This window comes from Rhodotorula toruloides, assembly GCF_000320785.1.
Source record: "Rhodotorula toruloides NP11 unplaced genomic scaffold Scaffold17, whole genome shotgun sequence".
Lineage (NCBI taxonomy): Eukaryota > Fungi > Basidiomycota > Microbotryomycetes > Sporidiobolales > Sporidiobolaceae > Rhodotorula > Rhodotorula toruloides.
The window spans coordinates 285438-295964 of NW_015622977.1; the positions used below are offsets into that span (position 1 = coordinate 285438).

Consider the following 10527-nt stretch of genomic DNA (forward strand, 5'->3'; position numbering starts at 1 on the left):
AGAGGGTTGCTCTTCGACCAGGACCGCTACTCTCGCTCGCACGCTCATTTTGCTGGACTGACTGTCTCAATGGCCTCTCGAAGGCCACCAGCGGCGCCTGTCAAGACCAGGGCGGTGGCTTCTGCTCGTGCGAAGCCAGCAGTGCCGTCTGTTGATCAACTCGCGGACGACCTCACATCTCTCGATGTATCGGCTCCTGCGCCCCGTACGAGGCGCACAGTGGCGGCGAAGACTCAGGATGTCGCAGCGACGAAACGGCCGACCGCGAAACTTGCACCCTTGGGCCGCTCGACCGCGCAGAACCGCGTTCCCTCAACATCTCGAGACGAAGGAACAGGCTCTACGAAGCCACGATCCGGTCTGCCTCGCACGATGACGCGGAACGAGGAGGAGGAGCGGGGAGAAACGGCTGCAAGCTCCACGGAGCGGGCGAAAGAAGCGATGAAGGTTGTCAATGCGGCGCTGGCGACGCTGTCAGGCCTGAATAAAGCTGGCTTCCGTGCAAAGTCGTCGAGCGGCCCACCGACTGCAGCATCGTCGGGCGCTACGCCAACCGCATCCGCGACACGACCAGGATCCGCCACCTCCCTTCGCGCGACATCTTCGACTTCTTCGCTTCGCACGACCGCAGCGCGCTCCGCGACGTTGACAAAGGCGACGCAGGCAGTGAGAGACTGCAGTCGAGCTTTGAAGGAGCTTCGGACACTCGCGGTAGACGGAGTACTCGGCAAGAAGAAGGTCGACGTCGAGAGGGCGGCCGGCAGTATCGTCGCAAACCTCGTAGAGATGGAGATGGTGCGTCGTTACCGCGTCATTGCAGCGTTCCTCCGCTCATTCCCCTGCTCGCAGTACCGCCCGGCGGTCGTCGAGTTGGCCGCCATGCGCGCCAGTCTGCTGTCCTGGTGGACCTCCTCCTCGTCCCGCACAACACCGTCCCCTTCTGCATCACTCGCCTCTTTCGCCGACACACTGCTCTTCCCTCTACCTTCTGACGCCTTTTTTGCCCCGACCTCGCTCGAAGAAACCCTGAATCGGTCGTCCGCCCGCCCGTCTTTCGCCGACCTCGCCCCCCTTGTCCTTGCATCGCAGCAATACCTCCTCGCATGTCTCTTCCGCTCGGACGAGGAAGACGCTGGATCGCCGGAGGACAAGCTGGCGAAGCTGGCGGAAGTCTTGCAGAAAGGGACAGGCGGGCCGCTGGATTGGCGTCGAGCGCTTGATCGATGGGTTGAGGACGAGCCGGAGAAAGAACAGCTTATCAAGCGGCTCGACGCGATGATGACGAGCATGTTCGGTACGGTTACGAAGGGGTGCACAGGGCTCGATGTTTCTGCAGGTCAGTCAAGCTTAGCGCTTTTCCTCCGTCGCACCATTCGCTTTGCTAACCCGTCATGTATTCGCAGTCCCCGACGACCTACTAATCGTCCGCACCCACGCGCTTATGTTCTACTCGTCCACTTCCGCCCTCTCTTCCTCCAATCCCGACAAGCTATCCGCCTTCTACGACCAAGTCCGCAAGACCGTCCTTCTTTACGGTCGCGCCGCCGAGCAGGCAGGCTATACCGAGGTGCGGATAGGCGAGGGCGTCAAGGAGGCGTTCGAGAGCATCGTTGGCGAGCTGGAACGGCGAGGCTTGTTGGAGGTTGGGAAGAACGGCGGGGCGAAGTGGCGGGAGCTGTGTGAGGTGGTTCTGCACATCGCAAGACGAGTGCGTATCCGCTTTCCCGCGGTCGCTACTTTGTCGCTGACGAGTCTGCTTTGTGCAGGCCGATGACCTCGCCTTTGTCGAGCGCATCTCGACTCTGCTTGGCGCCGACAACCGTTCTTCGGCCAGCCCTACGGACGTCCATCCTGACCTCCTCAGCTCCCAAATCTGCGCGAAACTCGCCAGCGTCCTCTCCGTCTTCGACATCTGGGTCAAGACGTCGGGTGCGGATGATCGAGGCGTTGTCGACCAGATGCGGAGGTTGAGCGGACTTCTGCCGGTCCTGACCAAGTTGCGATGTGGCACCACCGCCGAGGGAGGACGTGCGCCATCGAACGACTCGAAGTCGAAGATTGACAAGACCGTCGACCGGCTTCGATACGTCTTCGCCAAGCACGTCAAGTCGGGCAAGAGGATGGATCAGCTTTTGACGCCAGCGACCGTGGCTGCACCTCCAGCTGACGAGGTCACAGGGCTCGCTAGGGTCGCGCTCGATCGGTTTGCTCATCACGCCGAGCAAATCCTGGCGGCGAATGCGGTCGAGGGCAAGAACCGGTCCTACCTCGCCGCGACGACTGTCGACACTCTCCTCCTCCTCGCCTACTCCGCCCTCATCGTCGACGACCGTTCGACCGCCTCGCCATGCCTCGCCTTCCTCGAACGCTGCCTGCCACTCGTCGGCTTTTCGCCCTCCACCACTCTCGCTCTCGACCTCCATTATTCCGTCCGTACCCTCACTTCGGCTTTCTACAACATCGGCGGAACGCTCTTCAACGCTGGTCGACCAGAACTCGCCGTCAACTTCGTTCAGCGTGCTTGCGACTTGAGCGCGAAGGTCCTCGACCAAGCGCGGCGCGACGGCCCGCTACCATCAAGCAGCGGATACGACCATGATGAGCTGTCGAGTCAGCTTGACAAGCTCAAGCTTGATTCCGGCGAGAACGGCAAGGAGGAGAAGGAATTGAGAGAGGCGCTGCAGGACTTCGAGCGATTGATGAGCCGACCGTGGGAGCTGCTCGCGATGACACGCTATGCCATGGGTGACAAGCGAGTGCGTCCTTCGGTAGCTCTCCCTTCCCATCTGAGCTGACGGGCGTCCCTTCCTGCAGGCTGCCTACGATGCGTATGTCGCCGCCGTCCACGCACAGCCTTCCGCTGTCTTGGCGACTATCGCCACCGCGGCCGGTCAACAGCCTCTCAGCGAGATTCTCTCGACGCACCACTCGCTGTACAAGCAGGTCGAACGCCTCACTCGCCTTGGCGCCTTCGATCTCCTCCTGCAGCCCGCCCTCATCCCGCTCGGCTCCACCCCTACTCTTTTGCCGACATCATCGCAGGACGTGCGAGGTGTCTTGCTGGAGATGCAGTTGGCGGTACTCGAAGCGCAGACCGAGTCGCAGGAAGGTCGCGCTGCCGCCGCTGCCCTCCTCGAACAGCTACTCGCCATCTATCATGCCGACGAGACGCCGGTCAGGCGCGCGCGCGTCCTCGTCAAGAGTCTTCAGCAGTCGTGCGCCGGATGGCAACAGGATTCGGAGGCTCATGCGCGCGCGCTGGCGGACGAGATTGCGGACCTCTGCGGGAAAGAGGTGCGGAGCTTCGCCGATACTGTATTTGCTATCCTGCTGACCTGTCATCCTGTGCCCACGCAGGATCTTCAAGAAGACGGTGCACTTCGACCGTTTGCCGCTCAGTACAACGCCCTCTCGCACCTGTATCTCGCTTTTCGGCTCCAAGCGATTCGAACCGCATCCGCCGACACCAGCGATGCCATCGCCTCGGAGGCTCGTCAAGCATTGCAGCTTCTCCACGGCGTGCTGGACAGCGACTCGAAGTGCGCAACACACCGGCCCTCGACCTCGCCTCTCCTTCCGCGGCAAGCGGCAGCTTCCCCGGCGAAGCCTGCGAGTCCGCCTCAACCCACGCCAGCTCCAATACGGCGTCGCCCCGCTCGCATAGCGGCTTCGGCAGCCACGCCCGCCCGTTCTCGCCTCGGTCGGTCTGGACGAGGTGCAGCACCAGCGTCAACATCGCCGCAGGTCACTCCGCCGCGGAGAACGAGCGTGGCGGCGGATCTGCGCGAGTCCACGCGCACGCCCGCGCCGAAGAAGCTCGTCCCGCGCGGTGTTGACAACGTTGTCGGTTTCGACGGCGCCGACAGCGTCTTCAAGAGCTTCGGTGAGTACTGGTTCATAGACAGATGCAGGTCCCTAAATCTCACACCTGGCTGCGCAGAATCGATGACCTCTTTACTCGGCGTTCTTGGACAAGCTCTGCTCAAGATCGGATACCTCAAATTCCTGCGGCAACTTGCAGAGAGGCTTGACGAGGGTGGTACCGGTGAGGCACGAGATTTCGACTTCGCCAACTTCTACTGACCGTCCGTTCGAGCAGCCTACGTGATCGCATCGACTGCCCTCGCGCGGGAATACCTTCGCCTCGGCAAGACGTCTCGAGCGGGACTCGTCCTCGCGCAAGCAGAAAGTCGCCTACAAAGCGCCGCCAAGGACGAGCAGCCTGTCACTGTCGATGCTCAAGTCTCGTACTTGCTCGTCGACGCCGAGTACCTCGCGACGTTGGGCAATCACGACCGAAGGCAAGTCTCGCTTGCGGTAGATGGAGACCAGTCCGCTGACGCTGCTTCTGCAGTGCACAAGCCTACGAAGCGGCTCTTTCGCTCGCCGACGAGCTCGCCAGCGCAACGCCAGCGTCGGCGACGGCCCGAGTTGTCGAACGGACTTTGCTGCTCCAGCGCGCCAGTATGGCTGCGATCACTTGCTCTTACCTGCTGCAGCGCAAGGCGAGTCTCCTCATTACTAAAGCGTATCTGACTAGCTCGCTGATCGTTTCATTCCGCAGGGCGAGCTCAGCCGAGCACTCCCGCCGGCTATCCAGGCGATGCGGCTCGCCACACGCGCCGTGAACAACCTCTCTCGACTCGCGTCCTCGCCGAAGCCGGCAACACCGTCCGCCCCCGAGTCCACCTTCACCGCGCCCTTGTCGGACCACGTCACGCCGCTCGCCGATGCTCCACTTATCAACGAACGCAAGACCAGCACGACAATTCTCAGCGGTTTCCATGCCGGTCTCTCCTGGCGGCTTCTTGAAGTACGTTCTGTTATCGGAACGTAAACTGGCTCCCTCGCTCACGTATTCGCCCTACAGCTCCTCCTCGCAACTATCGAGCGCGTCGCCGTCGTACACTTCGTCCGCGGCACCCCGAAATCCGCCGACTACTTCGCACAGCAAGCGATCGACCTTGCCGAAGACGTCGGATCCGCCAACGGAATGGCTCGGGCGCTTCTCTTGCGAGCCGACGTCCGGCTACAATGGGGCAGGCAGGCTGAGGCAGCTGCCGATCTCAACCGCATCTCCCAATTGCTGCGCTCGGTGCGTTTCCCAGCACGCCGCTCGAGAGTGGTGACTGACGTCGCGATGCGTTGACGCAGGCGTCAACACCCGAGGCAGCCGAGCTCTTGCGGCTTCAAGGCGACCTCCATCTCCGCGAGAACATGCATCGGGAAGCACAGGAGCTCTATCTCAACGCGAATCGCGTCCTCGACACCTTCATTGCGTCGGCGAGCGATGGTGACGCCGGTCAATCGTGCGTGCCCTTTCGCTTCTGCCGCACTTGCGGTCAAAACGCTGACGCTTGCTCCCAAAACAGGCCAGTGAAGCATCACACGCCCGTTCAGAACGGGTCGGCGGGTCGGCGCCGCGTCTCAGGACCCTCCGTCCACTTCGCACACCTCTCGCCATCGCCTATCGCGTCGAGAGTCAGTCCCGCAGGAGACTGGGTACTCCCTGCAGTGCAGGGTCGCCTACTCCGGATGCAAGGTAAGCCTGACCATGCCCTTGTCAAGGGGACAGCCCTGACGCCTCGGCTTCGCAGCGCATCTTCTCGCGCCGCAGAGCCAGAACGACGAGGTCACACGCCTGCTACGTCGCATTGCCCGCCTCGCTTCCCTCGAGGAGGAGAAGGCAGACGAGCTCCGTCTGGTCGTTGCGCTCAAGCTGCGCGAGCTGCTCGCGCGGTGTAGCTCCGACCCGGTCCTCGGCATGCTCCCGGACTCGGGTGGGTCTCATTCGCAGTCTGCGACTTTGGCTCAAGTTGCTGATCTTGCGTTTCGCAGTGCTATCGCTCCCCGTATTCGGAATCTCAGCCGCCGGCGCGGCACCGAAGGTCGGTACGCCGCGCACTGGACCGACGGTTGTCAACATCGTCAAGGATATCGACAACCTGCTTGCCCGCGCCGTCAACTTCAGCGTCTCTCGCGCATCCGCCAAGAAGGTCCGCGAGCTCTCGCTCCTGTCAGCCTCCGTCCGAGCAATGCAGGCCAGCGTCGGGAAGTCGACGAAGCGTTCGACCGCAACCATCGCACACCTCCTCGGTCAGGCCCGCCGGCATCCAGTTTGGTCTCATCCCTCTAGCTAACCTATCTATGCCTTCTCGCAGACCTGGGAGTCGCTGTCAGCCTTCGGCGCGAAATGGCCGAAGCTGTCGAGCAAAGACTCGACCGAGCGATCCGCCGCGACGACATGACTTGGCCTTCGCTCGACCTCGCGCCTGTCCCTACCTCGGAAGACATCGACGAGCACTTGCTCAAGGCCCGCGACCGGTACCGCTTCGAAGCTGCCGAGCCCATCCTGACGGAACAATCCATCTCCACCCTTCTTTCGCCGGCCTGGTCTGTTCTGACCTTGCATCTGACGCCGGAACACGACGCCCTCATCATCTCGCGCCACCGACACACCGACGAGCCGATTGTCTTCAAGCTGCCGCTCGATCGCCTCGCACGCCGCGAGGGCGAAGAAGAGGATGCCTTTACATTCGACGTCGCCATGAATGAGCTTCAGGACATTATCGAGCGGAACAACTCCGGCGCGCAAAACGCCAAGCTCGTTGACGGAAAAGAGCAGAGGGCAGCGTGGTGGGCGGAGCGAAAGGAGCTCGATCAGCGGCTAGGCAACTTGCTGCAGACGGTCGAGGATGCCTGGCTCGGGGCGTTCAAGGTGAACAACGGCTGTCAATCGATTTGGGTGCCGTGGCTGATGGTTGCCACGTCCGCAGAGCGTCTTCTACGATGCGAGGCTGCACAGTGGCGAAGCCTTTGCGAGTTTCCGGACTCGCATCGAGCGCATCTTGAAGCGCAGCATCGTTCGCGCCGCAGGAGACCAACGTGCGACTCGCTTCAAGCTCGACGATGCCATCCTCGAATGCCTCGCCGCTCTTCCTGCCACATCTCGCGAAGAGGACCTCGAGGACATGTTCTACTACATGGCCGAGTCGTTCCAGTTCAGCGGTGTACCTCTCGCTTCGGACGAGACCGACGTCGATCAAGTGCGCCGCATTGCTTCCTTCGAGTTCGTGCTCCGGCTAACCCTCTCGTCCAGGTCGTTGTCGACTTGCGCGAAGCGCTCGAAGAGCTGCACGGAACCAAGTCGGCCCCGAAGAGCAAGGCGTCGCCCGACGAGCACACCTTCCTCATCCTCGACAAGCGACTGCAAGCGATCCCGTGGGAGTCGCTACCTTGTCTCCGCGGCCGTTCCATCAGTCGCCTGCCTTCCCTCTCCTTCCTCCGCGATCGCCTCGACCTCGCCGCAGATCGCGCGCCAGGAACGCCGCACGACTTTGTCGTCGACCACGCCCGCACCTCTTACCTCATCAACCCTGGCGGCGACCTCAAGAACACGCAGCAGACCTTCGAGCCTTGGCTCCGCGAGCAGGCCGACAAGCACGGCTGGACTGGCGTCGTCGCGCGGACGCCGCTCGAGGAAGAGGTGAAGCAGAGTCTGACAAGGACAGAGCTCTTCCTGTGCGTCCTCCTCCCTCCGCACCTCGGCTTCCCCGCTCACCCGCCCTCCACTCCAGCTTCTTCGGCCACGGTGGCGCCGAGCAGTATATCCGCTCGCAGACCATCCGTCAACTACCTCGCTGCGCCGTCACGATGCTCTGGGGTTGCTCGTCCGGGATGCTCAAGGACCAGGGTGACTTCGACCCGGTCGGCACGCCTTACCACTACATGGTCGGCGGGTGGTGCGTGCTGCCAGTCCCGGTCGAGCTGGAGGCAGATACTGATGTTCAGCACCGCAGCCCTTCGCTCGTCGCCAACCTCTGGGACGTCACGGACAAGGACATCGACAAGTTCGCCTTCTCCGTCTTCCGCAAGACTGGTATCGCCGAGCCCGAGACTGCCTCTCCTCCTCCTTCTCCGCCACTCTCACTCACCGCCGCCGTCGCCCAATCTCGCGTCGTCTGCAACCTCCGCTATCTGAACGGCGCAGCGCCCGTCGTCTACGGCATCCCCGTCCGCTTCGCCCTCTCGCAATCGCAAGTGTAGACGTTCTTGCCAGCTCGCATCGCATCTCTTATCTATCGCTTGTTGTATCAGCACTTGCAACGCCGTTTGTCGTAGGGATCACTCGGCGGGGAGAATTGCTCTCGAGAACTGCTGCCAACCGTGTCCGAACAACTGAAGTCTACAGACCGACGCCCTGCGGACCGCACCAATCGCGCCGCAGCGAAACGGTGCAGAAGCTAAGGAATGGCGAAATAATCCCAACACCGGCGACCAACTTTCAATGAGGCGAACCATCCAGGGACTGCGAGGGAGGCTCGTCAGCTCAACCATCGTCGGCCATCGCCGATGCCGTACCTCCAATTCTGCTGAAAGCTTGGCCCAATGCTCAGCGTCTTGTGGGAACCCCAAAAGCCGCTCCAGCTCTCGCTGTTCCTTCTCCCTCACTCGCATGCTGTGTTGCTGAGCCAGCTCCTCCCCCTCCTCCATCATCTTGATGAGACGCGCGCGGCGCTCAACATCCAGCCAACCTCGGTATGTCTCTCTCTCCTGCTTCTCCTCGATGGTCGGCTCTCCCACGACCTCGGGTGGACCCACCGACGGATCGAACGAGAAAGGCGGCGGCGGGACGTAGTAGGGCGGCTTGACCTCGTAGTACTTGAAGAAGAGAGATTCAAGCTCGGGTTGCAGGTGCTCGGCCTTGATACTTGCCGTCAATTCCTGCGAAGAACCCCGGTCATCACGAGCCAAGAAAGCGAGAAACCGGCCTCATTGCACACCTCGTCTGCGTAGGGCGTGTAGGCGGAATATCTGGTCGAGTTGGCGCTCTTGCCGGCCTCTGAAGATAAATACTCAGCGAAAGCGTAAGCGGTGGGAACAGAGCTAACGCACCGGACGCACCCGGCAGAGGAGCGACGGTCACCAGGCGGCGCATCGGCGCCCATCCGACTCTGGCGGAGGCCGTTAAGCTTATGCAGACGCTGCGAAGCATGTCAAGTCGAGCGGCGGCGAGGATGAGGCGCGAGAGAGGGGGTAAGGGAGGAGGGTCGATGCAGGGCTAGAATGCGGAACGGGTGTAGTGGCGGGATCGCCAGTGCAGTGAAGATAGCATGCAGTGATGTGGCGAAGCACAGAAGCTGTCCAGAGCAACTGAGCGATGTGGTCGTTGGCCAACCCTCCTTCGACGAGGAGGACGAGGTCACCCTCCACCAACACACGCTCGCCGCTTGATCTGAGGCTGCTGCAGGCTCGAGCTACTGCTAGGAACCCGGTGTATCACCCTTCGAAGCCCCGCCGACTCCCGTTCTCCCTCTCTCGCTTCTCATCTCCCTCCGTCGACCCCACTCATCTCGACCCGTCAACACTCGACGAGCACGGCCCAAGATGTCTCGAGAGGGCGCAGGAAGGGTTGAGAGAAGGGCTTCGGCCGCTGTCCAGGTGCGTGCTTCCCTCGACGCGCTTTTGCCGCACCCCGACTGACCCCTCGTCCTCGCATCCTCGGTCGCTCGCCTCTCGCTCCGACAGATCACGGCCGAGCAACTCCTCCGCGAAGCTGCTGACTTCCAGGAGAAGGCCGCGCCGAAGCCGAAGCAGCGCATCGAAGACTTTGAGGAGTTGCACGGTTACCGGGCGAGGGAGCGGCAGGAGTTTGAGGAGGTCATCCGGCGGACACGAACCAACGTGCGTGTACTTCTCATTTGAGAGCGGGCGTGAACAGCTTTGACACGAGTCGTGACTGACACACCTTTCCCGGTCGCAGATCCAGGCGTGGGTCAAGTATGCGAACTGGGAGGCAAGCCAGAACGAGTTCCCGAGGTGCGCACACATGCATGACGTTTGAAGACGTTTGCCAGAGGCGACTAGCTGACCTTGCGTCCGCTTGCCGCAAGTCACGATTCGTCTTCGGACGCGTGCTTGGTGTCGAACCCGCCAGCACCTCGGCTCTGCTCACAGCTTGGCCCTGCTGCCTAGCGGGAAAACCACCCGAAGCTGAGGTGGCTTGGTGTGACCCTTTGCGGCTGAATCAGCTATGGGCCTTGCTTGCTGCTGCTCCGCAAGAGGCGCTCGCCTCGCGGACAATTTGCTCATTGATCGCCTTTCATGCTGCCGTTTGCGGACATCGCCCTACTTCTCCGTGCTCTTGGCCTCGCTCTTCTGGCGGTCGCCCGATATCCGGCCCCGTTGAAGACATGCCGAAGGGGGTGTGCTCGGTTTTCGCGCAAAGTGCAGCCATCTCGCGCTCTCTCGTATTCAATGACGTGTTCTCGTATTCCTGTCATTGACCGGAGCGACCTTGTCCTTGCGTACATCGCTCAGCCAGGCTGCTATACACGCCCGCCGGTCGCCCAGTCTGAAGTGCAACCTCGTTTTCGAGCGTGATGTCTGGAGGGCGTCGCCTCGGACAGGCTCAAGCACCTCACGGCTTGCTGTACTCTCCACCGACACTTTCATACACGTCCTGCGCGTGCCCAAAGTCCATCCCTGCGATTGCTGTAGGCCGTTTGTCCCCTCAGGGGACTCTTT

At 61.9% G+C, this 10527-nt stretch overlaps 3 protein-coding genes across 3 annotated transcripts; 2 read left to right on the plus strand and 1 right to left on the minus strand.

Annotated features, from left to right (window-relative positions):
- Positions 1-441: 441 nt before the first annotated feature.
- RHTO_02253 (cysteine-type endopeptidase, separase) lies at positions 442-8046 on the plus strand (the record flags this gene model as incomplete). The annotated part of the gene is made up of 20 exons (XM_016415930.1): positions 442-795; positions 850-1336; positions 1404-1708; positions 1767-2756; positions 2815-3294; positions 3358-3883; positions 3941-4045; positions 4100-4301; positions 4355-4505; positions 4565-4813; positions 4871-5095; positions 5155-5309; positions 5373-5542; positions 5598-5780; positions 5839-6096; positions 6162-6718; positions 6777-7046; positions 7100-7521; positions 7578-7742; positions 7800-8046. 20 exons carry the CDS (start codon positions 442-444, stop codon positions 8044-8046), a joined length of 6501 nt encoding a protein of 2166 aa, XP_016272102.1.
- Positions 8047-8284: 238 nt separating this feature from the next.
- On the minus strand, positions 8285-8938 carry RHTO_02254 (uncharacterized protein; the record flags this gene model as incomplete). The annotated part of the gene is made up of 4 exons (XM_016415931.1): positions 8285-8308; positions 8362-8724; positions 8784-8842; positions 8896-8938. The coding sequence occupies 4 exons, from the start codon at positions 8936-8938 to the stop codon at positions 8285-8287; spliced, it is 489 nt and encodes a 162-aa protein (XP_016272037.1).
- A 449-nt stretch (positions 8939-9387) lies between these two features.
- RHTO_02255 (cell cycle control protein, Cwf4) lies at positions 9388-9844 on the plus strand (the record flags this gene model as incomplete). The annotated part of the gene is made up of 3 exons (XM_016415932.1): positions 9388-9441; positions 9529-9684; positions 9764-9844. The coding sequence occupies 3 exons, from the start codon at positions 9388-9390 to the stop codon at positions 9842-9844; spliced, it is 291 nt and encodes a 96-aa protein (XP_016272155.1).
- Between the last annotated feature and the right edge of the window lie 683 nt (positions 9845-10527).